This window comes from Notothenia coriiceps, unplaced genomic scaffold (genome assembly GCF_000735185.1).
Source record: "Notothenia coriiceps isolate Sejong01 unplaced genomic scaffold, NC01 NC01_scaffold00026424, whole genome shotgun sequence".
Classification (NCBI taxonomy): domain Eukaryota; kingdom Metazoa; phylum Chordata; class Actinopteri; order Perciformes; family Nototheniidae; genus Notothenia; species Notothenia coriiceps.
In genome coordinates this window covers 3,149,565-3,164,935 of record NW_011359125.1, presented here as the reverse complement: position 1 = coordinate 3,164,935, position 15,371 = coordinate 3,149,565, and the positions used below count along the sequence as shown (strand labels likewise).

At 43.2% G+C, this 15,371-nt stretch overlaps 1 protein-coding gene across 2 annotated transcripts in view; it reads left to right on the top strand.

The window, feature by feature from the left end:
• Nucleotides 1–964: 964 nt before the first annotated feature.
• jarid2b (jumonji and AT-rich interaction domain containing 2b) overlaps nt 965–15,371 on the top strand; it is a 101,786-nt gene continuing 87,379 nt past the window's right edge. For both annotated transcript variants that reach the window (XM_010784700.1, XM_010784699.1), the window contains exon 1: nt 965–1,488. In XM_010784700.1, coding sequence (XP_010783002.1) covers nt 1,444–1,488 — 45 coding nt within the window. In that variant the 5' untranslated portion in view covers nt 965–1,443. The remainder of the gene's footprint in view (nt 1,489–15,371) is intronic.

The following is a 15,371-nucleotide window of genomic DNA, read 5'->3' as shown; positions in this document are numbered from 1 at the left end:
ATAGGCACACCATTTTAAAAAAAAGATGTTGGTTTAAACTTTAAAAAGCTGTGCATGTAAAATGGACTGATAATTCGAAAATGTGCAGTCAACTTAGGTAAAAGTAAATAAAGCAAACAACGTATTCCCATAATCTATTTTTGTTGGACTTAGTGAGTGAGGGCTTCAAAGAGAAAAGCTAAATCTGGTTACAGATGTATTGTTCTATGAGCTCAGGAAACAAATGTGTAGAAGTGACTTTTGTTGAACATTGACTACACCATCTCTTCTCTCTTTACTACCCTACCTAGACTTAAGGCTTTGCATGCAGCCCCCCCTCCCAAACTAAACTGAAAGAGAAAAGCATTTTATAAAATGTACTTAATGTTTAACCAACATCAGATCGTGGGGGTGGTGTGGAGAGTAGGGGTTGAGGGCTGGCATTTGCATAGAAATTAAGGAATCCTCACTTTGTCCTCAGCTCTTTTAGGAATACTTCTTTTAGCTTTAAAAAGGACTGTAACACATGCAAAACTACCACATATACCACTAACCACCAATTCAGTATATCAAAAACATGTGGTTGCTTGTCATGAAATCATGTACATAGACACATGTTCTAGATAAAAATATTAAGATCACATAATTTTAAAAACAACCAGCATAGGGTAGCCTACGTATAACTTACTTGTGACCACCCAGGTCTTCTTGAAATGTCACAGAAAGCCTCAAGACTTAAAGTTCACACGTTGAAATGCACCATGTATTGTAAGTTTGCCATAAACTGTCAGTTGCAATTACCACCAACAAAGTATACGTCGATAAAAGAATGGTACAGGAATATGTGGTCATGTTCAGTGTTTAGGGTTGTCTCTATGGGAGTTTGAAGTTGCCGCTGAATGGTGCAGGATGTGATAGGCTGAGAGGCGGAGGCTGGGGAAGAAAGGAGCTGCTCGCAGTCAGTAGAGCCGTGCCGCTGGAGAGCTCTGTCGTCGACCGCAGGCTCCAGCTAAATAACGACGTGACACCTAACGTTTTCTTTTTAATTTTTAATTTATTAATTTCTCGTCGTTTCGTCACCTCGAACAAGATGTAACTCGTCGGCATCACCTCAAGTATATTCATGCATTTGAAAAGAGCCGGGAGTGAGTGCGCCGAGACGAGAAGCCGAGCTGTTTTGGCGAATGGAACTTATTGTTGTGCATTTGTTTTGACTATGTTATCCCCAAGTGAGTTTGGGTCCAGTCCGTCTCTGTCCGTCGTCGATCCTTAAATTGTGGGATTTATAACCGAATAGTTGAAGGGGAAACGCCGAAGGAGGATTCTGCAAAGCCAGCAAGCTTTTTCCTACAGAGCCGGGGATTTAAATCGTCATTTGCTGGTGCTCCGGGAGAGGCGAGAGTCAAAGAAAGAAATTCATGTGGCCATTCTCTCTATAGCCTAACATTTTTTTGGGATTGCATAATGAGCAAGGAAAGACCCAAGAGAAATATCATTCAAAAGAAATATGTAAGTAAAACACACACACACACGCACACCTTTAGTGAATTTGCTCACAAATGCAATTGCTCTATTCAAGTTTGCCTTGCTTGTCTCGATGAAAATGCATAAACTTTCATCACGGACTGTGAAGGTTACCATCAGGCAGCTTGTGTACTATTTGGGTCAAATGTCCTTTTTAAAGGTAACTGCTGTAAGTTACCTCGATGCTTTTTATTTAAAGAGACAGCAATGTTTATTCAGTGTCTGTGTTGCAGCGTTTCTTCGACATCAGACATGTTTTAGGCTATTTTAACATCGGGTGCTTTGGGGGGGATTGCTTCGCTCATTTTGACTCGTTTTGACGCTTGATGGGGGGATGCATGGAGGGTCTTGGTAACGCGATAAAGCTACAAAGGGCAGGAAATTAAAAGACTTGGCAAACTGTTTTCGGAAAATGCTTTTGTTCGCGCTCCATTTCTTCCTATTCACAGCCGTGAAGACGAGCCTGTCGGCCATGGCTCAGCTATTTCGGCTTCCATTTCGTCCCATGCTGAGCATTTTATCTCCGCTTCAAACTAAGCCTTCACCCTAACAATACACTTTTACCGCGAAACCGTTCGCATGTTGAAACGTAAAGAGGTTTTGTTGAAGGCAGCATTGTGAAAGCCGGTGTTGTGTTTTTGCTGTAGGGCTGGCAAACCGACATGTTTCGCGGACTGTTGTGGCTCTTTAATTCTCTCCATAAAGAGTGAGGTAGAGCAGCAGGAGGAGGAGGAGGAAAGGGGGTCATGCAATTCAGCATATTCGTTCAATTTCCAGCACTTGCACCGGTGTGGGGACACTCTTGGGGTTGTTGTTATATGGGGGTATTTGCCATTAGTCCTCCTATAAATGACAAGTCCACGGGGTCTCAGTAATATTGCCGGTCTCCGTGTGACCTCTGTGAACGAACATATAGCAGCAGCCCGTAGAGGAATAACTCAATTTTTGCAACGCTACGGGGGATTAGCTTACATGCGTTAAGGTCTCGTCCTCAGCCGCCGAAATCACACGAAACTACACATTACATGGCCGACGTGGTTTATCACTATGTTTTAGTCTTTCAAAGAGGCTGTGTTCAGTCGCATTGCAGGGGCTCATGTATGAAGCGATACCAAGAAGCAACCATTTTCTTTCTGCAAGTAACACTGGTGAATTTATGGGGAAGGGGCTGCAGAATAAAACAGTTGAGGCAATACTTGATTTAAATTGTAGTTATTTTGGTCGGGTGAACGCCTTTTTATCCTCCTTCCTGAATGAAACGAAGAGTTTTAATCTTGCAAAGTGTGAATGGCTCAACATATCACTCGAATCTCATGCAGACTTTCCGGGCCTCTGTGTCTGAGCTTTTAAAGTTTGTTTGCACCTCTTTGTGGATTGTTTCTGTGCATTTTCGTCAGGCCAGCGTATTATTGCGTTTAATTGCACGAGTCATATCATATCTGTTAACGCTGTGAAGCTGAAGTCAGCAGAGCCAACATCCCACCCAAACAACACATGGAGTGTATTTAAAATGTGTTTCCTCCGGCAGACAGATTGTAGGCAATTTTAATTTCTTACCGGAACAGTTAAACAACTGTATTTAGTACTGAAGGAAATACTGCAAAAAGGCCAAACTGAGCAACAGGTTTGTAGGAGCAAGCGTCCAATTTGACTAGAGAGGTTTGTGACCAATGCATTCTTGGATTTTTCTGTTCCTTTAAACAAGGAATGTGATGCATTTCTAATGTAATCAATTAGAGCATAGTCTGACTATTTTGCTAAACTATTGTCAGTATAGAGAACTGACCATTTTCAGTTTGAAAGCAACGTGAATGTGACTCATCCCAAAGAAGGCAGACAGAAAAAGTCAATCTGCCATGGAACATGTCAACCCATGTTTCTAATGGGCACAAGTTATATGATTAACATCCCATCCTTTGTCAGTCAGAATATTTAGCCCTTAAAGGATTTCCCCCCCCCCTTTTTGATTAACAAAGTAGTTACAGTAACTTACTTTTTATTTTCCATTTGTGAAAAACACGAGTGGCAAAGATAAGATTTAACTTAAGTTTTTGTGAATTTGTTTGAAGAAACAGGATGTGCTACAGAAATTATGACTAACTGGAACCAATGACCCCACTTAAAATTGAGCTAGACTGTGATGGCCAACTGTGTCACACTCTAAAATTGTATTTGATTTGTTCCATTCATAAGGAAATTGTTTGTCTGTGTGCTCGACTTCAGGATGCATGTTTCTGTCCGTGTGTGCGTGCATGTGTGTCACATCTGTCATGGGTTTTCGGCAGCTGCAGTTGATGCACAAAGGCTGGCCCACACCAAATAAGGCTTACAAATGTGCATTTTCTACAACAACCTGGAGGGGTCCAGATCCTCGAGCCTTCCTTCAGGCTTTGAGATTGGACTCCTGGCCCCTACTGATCCCCTTCTCCCCCCACTCATACCCCCCTTAATTAGCGTAAAACAATTATACATGCTTGGCTTAACCATTTCCCCTGAAACATGAGTGTGAGTTGTTACCCCTCTGCCCCCACCCTCTGTACCTAACAAACACCCACTAGCTGTGAATGATATTAAAATGCATCAGTCATAAAATGATTGAAAAGGGGGGATAGGGCCTTAATAAAAACAAACAAGGCAATACCCATTTCCTTTGGAATTTATAGCCGCCAAGGTGAATGCAACCAACAAGATAAAAGTTAAATTGCCGTGTCAGTTTTCTTTCTCCATGGATGCTTACTTAGTCACCAATGTCAGACAGGGTGACACTGCAGACCAGTTCACGTTCTCTTGCATCTCCCCAGTTTAAAATGACTTAAATGGTGCAATTTATAGGTTTATTTTTGTTATATGCAGGTACCTTTCAAACCAGTGGCTGTAGGAAGGGGCTGTGTAATGTCTCAGGGAACAGGCGCTAATGTGCGGCACTGTTTTTCTATCTAACGAAACATGACGCACACAGTGCGTGTGTGTGTGCTTGTGAATGCGTTTAAGCGAGAATAGCAGGAGAGCGCGGCAGAGTGTAGCTCAGTGCAGCCTGGGCCATTTTGTGCAGAGTCGGCTTTTCCTGTAGGCCCCAGCTGGGGCTAGGCCTCAGATTCAAAGGTTGTGTGAGTGCGTGTTTGTGTGCACGCATGGTGTGTGTGGGACAAGCACAGCTGCTGCAGGGGCCTTTACAAATGTAAAGAGGCTGTCAGTGTTTGTTTCATCAGGCGCACAACTGATGAGGGCCAAGTTGGAAATCCATTGCACTGTGAGTGTGTGCGTTGAGCGTGCACAAAAAGAGGAAACAAAAATAGAGAGTGGGGAGTGCAAAGGCACAGACTCTCCCCCTCCTTTCCTCTCTTTATCTCCCTCTCTCTCTGGCTGCTCTCTCGTTCTTGGGCTGTCCAAATGAAATGTGGGCCTCATGTCGGACCATGAAGAGAGGGTCACAGGGTTGTTTTTTCACCGTGCCTGAGCCTCAATGTGCTTCATTTAACCTTATGTTTCAATGCAAATTCTTCTTTCATAAGCTCCCTTCTCCTCATGTGTGCAACATGGCAGGGTTCACTTTGCAACCTCCCAGTCACTATAGCTACCAAGGCATACCAAAGTGTACTGTGGCTAAAGCAACGTTTTACTGCCTGTTTATTTAACTACATTTACTATGGTTACGTGGCACCTGTGAAAGGCACTACTGCAAAAGATAAAAGTGCTTTCCATATATGCTTAAATGTTTTGTCAGTCTGATGTTCTTTGAATTTTTACCCATGCAGAAAACAAACTATCAGCCTGCCATAAAAGTAACTTGCAGCATAATTAAATTGCTGATTACGATTGCCAACATTTGACCCACAATACAAAATAACTGAAGCAGGAGGCTGTGTGTTACTCGCCCTGTTCAGAGAAAGCATAAAGCATACCTCCCATAAGGAAACATTTTTCTCCTTTTTCTCTTGGTGTCCTAGTGACAATTAATGTTCTACTGGACTAAATCCTGTCAGGTAGTTAAACAAGGCCAGGCCTCGGTTCACATGTCACCCTTCAACATTTTTTTGTGTCAGAGCAGGGTCCTTCCCACGCTGCGGGCCCAGCCTCATCCCTTTTGCCTCATCACTGCTCTCGCAGGGATCGCCGACTCAACAAGCGCTGCCAGAAAACATTTCTGGAAGTGAAGTTGGCGAGCCCAGCCTAGTTCATTTCACCATTATTTATTTATGTATTTAATACGTTTGTGCTGAAATGAGGAGGTGGCAGCCCTTTTTTCCTCTTAGATAAATTCTGCTTTGCCAACAGAGAGGTAACTGCATCATTACAGGCTCTCTGAGCTGCCGGCTTCAATTTGGACTGCCGATGGATATTCAGCCGCCAAATGCATCACCGCTCGGCTCTTCTCTCTCCCACCCTCCCTTTTTTACTCTTTACTAAATCTTTCTTTCTTTTCTTTTGTTTCAGTTTTCTACATCATTATGTCACACACACGGCCCAAACTGCTCTTATGCAATATGACCTTTTTCTCTTATCAGCTGTTGGCATTGAGCACAATCTCTGGCTCTTGGCTGGCACAAGCACACACACTCACGCACACAGGCAAAGGTCTTCAGGTGTTCACCTGCAGTCAGTAGGTGATAGGAACTGGTTTCTCTTTTAAAGCCACCCTTAACACCAAAATGTCTAGTGACGTCTGCAACGTAGGATATTTGCAGAAGTAAATACATAAAACTGGGCGTGACTTTCTTTGTTATACGATATGTGTGTTTTTGTTGAGAGCAGTGTGCACGTAGGTCTATGAAGGTGTGTTTTACTGCATATGCTTCAGTAGTTGGACACACGGCACGGTTGGACTTGGTGCTGTTGTGGACAGCCAATGTAAGAGGGGGCCCTGTGGGGGTGTGTGTGTGTGTGTGTCACGTACACCACGTGCGTTCCTTCCGTGCGCGTCTTCATTCTGCCGAGTGATTTATATCCTCCTGCTCCTGTGGGTTTGGATGGAGATGGGGGGAGGAGGGGGGGAGAGACAGCTGGTCAGGCCCTGAGAGGTTCTGTGTGTGTGTGTGTGTGTGTGTGTGTGTGTGTGTGTGTGTGTGTACACACATGCTCACTCATGCAAGTGTGTGTGTGTGTGTGTGAATGAATGAGTGAGTGGTTGCCACAGCTTATCCATTCAGGATCCCTACGAAGCTGAATCAACACTTTAGCTTTGTCTTTGGTTCGGCCTTGCAGGGTTTGTAGTGTCCATGAAGGACATTCGGCAATAGTAGAGTGAAAAGAAAACAATTGACTGTGTTGTTTTTATTTACTGTAGCTTCTTCCAAGCATTATTATATATTCTCTTATACACAAAATAATCATACAACACTTCATGTGCCTTTTTGCTTTTAGTTGAAATTTCAGCTTAGCCCCTGTCCTCCCTTTAAGCTCTGTAAAGCTGAACGAGGAGACATGAGGTTGTTTTCCATCAATTTTTTTTGTATCACCAAGCTAATGTAGCTTAGTCTGGCATTAGCTTTTAATGACCATTATGTTCATCTGTCAGACAACCTTAGGACCAATCCCAGCTCACCCTCTTCCAACTCATCTCTGCTACATCAGTTTAATAAACACTCCTTACATTTTCATCCTGTGGTCAATCCCATCTGATCCCCTATTGTGACACCATCGTCTTTACACATCCAGTGAATTAAGCCTCGAGGGATGAAGCAACAGAGCAGAAGCTCAGTCAGTATCGATCCTCCATTATTCCCTCTCTTTCTGCCCGGAATACCAGTTTCACTGTGGAACATATGCCAGTAAGACTCTGAAGGCAACATCATAAACTGTCTTTACTGTGATAATAAGATTAGTTTATCCTGAAGCTTATGGCGTTAGTATATTCTTATAAAAATGCGTTATACTGACTTATCATATTTCTGTACAGATAGCTGGTTGTACAGTCATCAGATTTCAGTTCGGTAATCTTATTCAGATATACCATTCGTCTATAACTGTTCATGGTCTCATGAGCTATCTACCAAGTGCAGTCATCTATGAATCACTTTCTTTATGATGGAGCAGTTCCTTTTTCTCTTCCAACAAGCCACTGGCCACTCAGGTCCTCTTTGGCGCCGCGCTGCCTTGGCTGCTAAATTGCTCTCATGTAATCTCTCATGAGGGTATTTCCCTGTGATAACTTTATTTTTTTTACATTTGACTATTATTATACCTCTTTTTCCCGACGGTCATTTATGGCTCTCCAACATGTTGGCTAGTTGTGGAATGCTGACCTCCCTCCTGTGAAAGAGCTCTCCAGTGCAACCCTTTTCACCAAGCATTTAGCCCCTTGCTAGGGAGGCCTTAATTCAGGATGGCACTTCCCTCCCTCCCTCCCACCTCCATTCCCCAACCAGGGGAGTAATGAGCCAGTGGAGCAAAGTGGCTGGGTGACCACTGTTGCTGCCTAATCTGTACTTCAGCCCATGCTGAAATATTTGAAAAATAAGCAGATGTTGTAATGGCATGGTCTAAAGATACATATATATTTATTCAAGGCACACAAGTGGTTGTATATGATGTGTTTTGGACTGAGGAAAATGAGGGGTTACAGAAAAGCTGTTGACTGCATCTGGCCCTCACTCACCAATGCCAGCTGCCAAGACTGTAATTGTAGGATGGACAGGAGTATTTTTTTAATGCTGAAACACAGTTTGAGTCTGTTTATCCTATTTACTGCTGTGTTATGCTGGTTACTGTTTCAGCTCAGCCCATATGAGGTGAGATGAAGGAAGGTATGAGAAGGTGTATCGCTGGTGGGTGTTTCAGGGCTCTAAGAGGCCGAATAAACGTTTTATTTGATTCCTAGGTCAATAGATACACATTCTGTTTGCGTCCAACCTACAACCCGTTCCTCCAACCTCCATGAGAAACGCATTACTTCCCCCCCCCCCTTTCTTGTCTTGTAATAGAATACTGAGTGGATTTTTTTCCCCCGCTGTTCCACTCTATCTCTCACCTCCTCCCTCTCAACTCGTTCGCTCTATTACTCAGCGCAGCTACAAAGCGAGGAGAGAGGCGTTGGGAGTTTTCTGTGGGATAGCGCTGGAGTGAGGACGGGAGAAGCGGGGGTGTTTTCTCCTCGCCTAGCTGCGAAATTACCTCGCACAGAAAAGGAGAAGCTGCCGCACGATCGAGAGGATCTGTTGTCTTTGCTCTCAGTTTTAATTTGACTGAGTCTGTGTTTGCACGTGATAAATCATTCACCTGAAAGATCCGACTGCTTCTCGACGTGATTTGTTTGTTTTGAAGCTCTCCTGCTTCGGTTTCTCACTCACACGGCATCTCACATTCTTCCCTCCGTTTTGTTTTGATGTTGTCTGCCAAAGGAAACTTTTGATTTCTCTCTCCAGTTTGGTCTTACAAAGCTGTGTGAATGAACCCCCTGCAAAACCAACTTTGCCAGACAAACAAACCCGCACATACTAACATACTAACATGCAAGCACATGCATAGTCAGACCCCTGGGGGTGTGATTCTGGACTTTAATCTTGTGGTTTCTGTATTGCCTGTGCACAAAAAAAATATGTAAACAGCGATCTGACACATTTGTATTAAATGTGTATTCATTCTAATCTCTTGATGTGAAATACTTTTAAGGGTGTCCTCGGGTTGTTCCTATATCTATAAATAAAATGCTGTATAAAAGCAGAATTAATTTACAAGAGTCAGTTCAGGAATATTGATTTATTTTCTTCTTTCTTTTGCCTATTGATTTTCTTTTGTTAGCAATAGGTGCTTTTCTAAAGTTTCTCCACAGAGAGTCAAAAGTATTGTTCCCCCTGTTTTTAACCTCTGCTCAGTAGATGAGGGCTTTTATAATTCTCCTGGCTGCATGATTTCCTCCAGGCCTCACAGCAGGGAGCTAGAGTGCATGGTACACTGAGGGAAGGGCGCCAGAGTCTGGGCTGAATGTCTGGCCGGCCTCCCCTGGCCCTGGATCAAACACCACAAGGCCTGGAGGGGGGAGAGAGAGAGAGAGAGAGGGGGCGAGAGAGAGAGAGGGCCAGCCCTGGAAATCACAACCTGTGATCGTCAAGGAAAACAAATCCAAGAAGATAGAAATAATCAAATTAGGCACTATCTCAAGTGGAATATTCAGTGACAGCAAGGCCTGTCTCGCAATCTCTGTTGAAGAAACGCTCCGTACAAAACGCAGCTCCTGGAAAAGCACATGGAAATCATGAGGGCTTACACAAACCTTCGCTGCTTTTAGATATGATTGTTTGAGGAAAGGAAATGAGGTAACCACTGGTTGACTCCAAGCATGACTGCCGTAGATGTTCGCTCACTTTCACATGTTTTGAAATTAGTAATGCAGGTGTTTGTTAGTAAAAATCGAAACAAACTCTGGGTAAACATAATTTTTAAGCCAACTAGCAGGAAGTTACCATGGTGACTAGAGAGTATACCCCCCTCAGCTGCTTTTACTTCATCTCTTTGCCTGTGTGTGTGTGTGGCATGAGTGATTGGGGGGATTTATACCTCCCACCCCCAGGTTTCTATAGAAACTGACATGCTGACAATGTTTCTGAGCAAGTCAAACATCTCTTCCTTTTTGTTTCATGGCTAGCTCATGAGAGCGTGGAAGTAAATGAAGAGTAACGTTATATTGTTGTTGGAGCATCTGGTTCCTGGCTGCATGCTGGGGAAGTTACTCGATCTGTCTTTGAGTCAGAGAAATAAGGTGCAAAAAAGTGAAACTGAGACAAAGTAGTTGAGAAGGGACAAAAACTTTCAAATGCCCTGTTTTTTCTGTTGCCTCTTAGATGAGAAAAAGAGAAATAAAACCAACACTTTTTGCCAAAGTTCCTCTACTGGTGTTTTGGTTTTCTTGTATTTCCCAACATTTGTAATGTCTATTCCGTAAATTGCAGTAGTCATAAGAAACCATAGTTCTCGCAATTTATGATGATGGCCCATTTCCTGACAGTAGGTTGTTCAACCATTATCCACACTGTCATTTCCACTTTGAACACCACCCCCACCAATAATGGAATTTCATATTACTCATATCGTTCATTCGTATATGAGATTTGTTTTTAAGTTTTGGATTCAGCACAGATATGACAAAAGAAGTGAACAATAGCAGGAGGTTTATATGATGCCAGTGTAGTGTGTTGGCATTATGTTTTCATGTTTTTAATGCACTTTATGTTGCACACAAATCTGAAGTTTCACATCATTTTTGAATCAGAAGTCAAGTAACAAGTAATATTAAGCTGTGTAGTTTCATTGGAACTAGAGCTTTGACTCAGAGGTTTATTGTAATGCCTGGTATATTATTTAAATAAACTTTGACACAGTGTCTTAGTGTGAGAAATTCACTATCTTACTCAATCTATTTGGTTAGTTATACCCACAACATCATTAATGGATTTATTTGAAAGGCAGACAGATATAAGGTCATTTATTTCGTAGATGACTCTGAGACAGCTGACTGACTCAAAAACAAACCCACAACAGATATTTATTTATCTTTATTTGAAGGTGCACCAACAAAATACCTACTCCACCCATGTGGTTGTTTTTGAGCTGCCTGGTTGACATTTTTGAGCTACCTCTTTCTTCTTTGATCGTCATAAATTAATTAATTTCCCTCTGTATTCGGACCCCCTTTGAGATCTACCAATGATAGAGTCTGAACTACACATGTGGGCGCTTCTCTCTCTCTCTCTCTCTCTCTTTCTCTGTCCTGTGGGTTTCTAGCTACATTAACACCGTCTAATCGCCCCCCATGCATCACCTTCATTCTTCATCCCCACTGTACCAATGCCATTATTCACCTCTTTCTCACATTCTTGCTTTTCACTCCACCTCCATCTACCCTGCCTGCTCCATTGCTTTTGCACACAATCTTTCCTTTACCTTGTCTCAGTATCTCTCATATTCTCTATGTATTCTGTCAGTCTCATTCCCCCCTTTCTCTGGGCCCCTTAGGCCTCGGAGACTTTGCCTTTGTGTGCGATGGTGGAGTGAGTGCAGCGAGGGGCGGGGTGAGGTACGAGGTTTTTGTCCCAAGCTGTGAGGTGAAAATAATTTCTTAATTGCCTCTTGTCTTTTTTTTGTGCCAGCGGTTGTGCCAGGGAATGGACTCTTGGGCCTGCACTACAACTCCCCAAGCAAAGGAACTCCCTTGCCTAAGCCCTGGCTTTGTTTCATAACGTTCTCTGGCTACACTGTAATCTGCAGTCATACAGCAACACACACACACAGACACACAAGCAGAGGCTTTAAAAGGCTTAAGATGTTGGACACAGCAGAATACAGAGAAAATAAGCTTTGGATGTAGCACTATGAGGTCTAGGTGAGTTGTAAATGAGCAGTTGTGCTGCATTGTAAATTGAGTGTACTTCAGTGAAGCACAGGATGTGTTTGATGTTGGTTTCAATGTTGCCTGGGATCCTGAGTAACATTTGTGAACAGGTCAAGCTGTTTTGTTATGTGTTTTTTTAATTACACATATATTTCACATTTAAAAGTTCTGTATTCTTACCTAACTTCTGCAGGCCTATTTTCTGTGAGATGAAGAGTCTTTTTATTCATGGCTTCCTTTAAGTGATTCATTTGTTTTCTGTGCAATCAAGTTTATCTGGTTATAAATCTAGTTTTAAGCGTGAGGAATGTGGTCGTGCAAAGCTAGTTCGAAATATAGATGTATCTCTGGCCAAAGCTTGTTGAAATTGAACCTGATAAGAGACATATTTCCTTAATCCAGTAGATCTTCTGCCTGTCTCATCATTTTCATACCAGAGAATATGAAGTTACGGTGCGCTCAGCAGGTCGGACCCATATGTGTGGATTTTACGTCATCACTTTTGGCTGCTGAGGTCCATAGACTTGCTTACCCTTTGCTGTGAAGCCGGTTTGGATATATGTGCTTTGACTATGTGGACCGGCCTAACCTGCGTGACTGTGACGGTCTGAAAGGGGGTACTTGTGAGACCGTGGTCCGGCCCCGTTCCTGCTTTTCCTGTCAACTGTCAGTGGAGGTCTGTGGTGGCTTCCATTAACCACCACACTAACTGGTAATCTTATCTCCCTGACAATCTGCATTAGGCTCGGCCTGCTGTGGGTTAACCCTTCACAGGCCACAGCGCAGGCGTAGTTTTTCTATCGTCCCCAGTGGTGCAACACTGTATGGTGAGAGGAAGTGTTGTCGTTTCGGGTTTGAACTTTGCCTCGTCGAAAAGGCCCAAACAGGGTTTGAGCGGCTGGTTCATATGCTGCAGAGAATCAGCCTGTCATCTTTTCTTAGACAGAGAAGAAGCTTATCTCTTTCGTGCCTCCTCCTTCTGTCAACCCATAAAGAGGATGTATGAATGTTGGAGCAGGCTAGTTGCTAGTTGCATAGCCCCCTGAGGATGTCCATAAAATCTGTCTCCCACTCTCCCTCCCTCAGCCTGTCTCGCTCCCACATCCCTTTAATTTTCTTCGGCCGCAATATCCTACCCCGGCCCTGATTGTTGTTTTCTAAAAGCTGAAGCGATGTTATTGTAACATAATCATTTAGTCTCCCTCCCGTGGCTCTGGCAAGCTGCACGCTGAAATCTATCCACTGCTCATTTTTATGGGGAGCGAATTTGCTGCAGCTACTGCGACGACTGCTGGCTCACCTTTTTTACGCTGTATTTACTCGAGTAGATGGATATCTCGCCTGCAAAAGATTTGAGGGATGACACATGTTATATACACATTTAATATACCCCAGAGGTCACGCTTGTGAATTTGATTAGCGTGGTTGAAATATGACGGTTATGTTATCGAGCGACTTGGCCTATATTGAATTTTTTAATCTCAGTGTCGACTTCGGCTTGCACGACATGCCATTTCTCCTGATCGGTGTGGTTGGAACTGGAGCAGGAGAATTGTTTGGTGCCTCATTGCATTGAATTAGTGTAGTAAAACGTAGTAGCACATCTTTTTGAGGTTAACACAGAACCCTCATAGTGGTGTCATTACGGGAAAATACAAGATGTTAAGGACATTACAGCGGCTTTTATTCACTCGGGTCAGACTTATTGCCCCTGTATGAATATCAGTTCCGCCTCATGACATACCAGCTCCAGTGAAACTAGTCGCCAAGGTGGCATCATGGGAAATAAAGATGATTTTGTACTCAACATCACCGCCATTCTCTTCGAGTTGTGCCTCAGTTTTTTTTGTCTTAGTCATGTTCCTGTGAATTGAAGCATGACACTGAGATTATCTGTCACACACACAACTCTTAATCTTTCATTTGCTTTTTATTGTTATTTCTTCTGTAGCACACGCCAAATCCCATTGATTACTCCCTTCACTTGTGTCACAGGCGGGGGCACTGTATGGGGGGGGGAACCCTGATCGATTCAGGGGTCCCCTGATCGATTCAGGGGTCCCGGAGCTCTGTAACATGACGGGGATTAGATATCTATTGTTTCAGGCTTGGTCTGAGCTGTTGACATGAGGCCCAAAATTCCTAGTGGTTGCACGATCATAGGGATGTGCTTCAACGTCGGCTGCTTTAAGGAGGAATATCATTTTTTTTATTGAAGATTTTTGTGAAGATGTGCACATTTCAAATGATTCTACTTCTTCTATATTCCTACTTTTCTACTTGGCAATGGTTGGAGCGTTCTAAGTTGCAGATCCAAGCTAGTTGGGTTTCATCGTTCTCTCTCCTCGTTAGTGGAAGCTTGCGATAAAAAAGATTCGTCACTGCGAGAACACCAAATTATCTTGCGGCGAATTGGATAAGTCCCTTGTAACTGCTTCTAGTGCTCAACAGCCAGTTTGCATATGATTTCCATAAACGAGGGTGTTGATGTATGAATAACTTGTCAAAGGGATTGATTTATGAAGGCAGCTGTCACTCACTGGCGCAGTCTATTCTGAGCGTGCCCAACCTGACCCACCAGCGGCTGCCTGAGTGGCTGATTGAACGATTGATACAAAATGCAAGGTTATCAAGTTATTATATCGGCTTTGTTTGTTTTTTAACTGATCTAACTCCAACTTTTTCAGGCGTGGCCTGTTTATATTGAAGAGGAAAAGACTTCACTTACAGGGAAAATGTTCTGCATGACAAGGAAACGAATGAATATTTATTGACATACATTTTCCCTTCCATTTCTCTTTGTCCCTCATTTCCTTCTCCCTCTCCTTTTGTATCTTTCTAGCTGGTAGGTGTTATCAATGCTGCTATTGTCAGGGCTGAAAGAGCAGGGGGGGCTCATGAGACCCCCTGACAATGAGCACATGCTTTGTGTGTGTGTGTGTGTGTGTGTGTGTGTGTGTGTGTGTGTGTGTGTGTGTGTGTGTGTGTGTGTGTGTGTGTGTGTGTGTGTGTGTGTGTGTGTGTGTGTGATAAGGCCTTTGTGTGTCTGGGAAGCACCTCTCTTCCCCTCTCATATTCACCTTTTAGGCTGCAGGTGTCATGACATAAATGGTTACCATCAACTAGCTTTAAATTCGCGACCGGGCAAACGGCATTCCAAAAAAACAAAACACAGCTGCGCGGTGATTTTGCATTGATTTAACCAAAGACTTCATATCAATGTCTTTCTGGAAACCACCTTGAACTCTGAATTGAACAGGCTGCTAATGCAAAGGGTCCTCGCAAATATATATAATTATTTTAGAGCGTGAAGCTCTGCATGTAGGCGGCATTTCTCGTGTCTATTGAGGTCTTCCCTCAGGAGAAATAAAGAGTGTCCAGTGGGTTCCTTTCATGCAGACATATGTGAATAGAAGAACTTTTGTGCCAGAGTTGGTAAAAGGCTGCCATTCACTTGGTCTATATATAGAGTATAATCCAGCAGCTGCTGATCTTGAATGAATGACAGTTTACTAAAGGCTCTACACTTACTAAATGTGTTGAA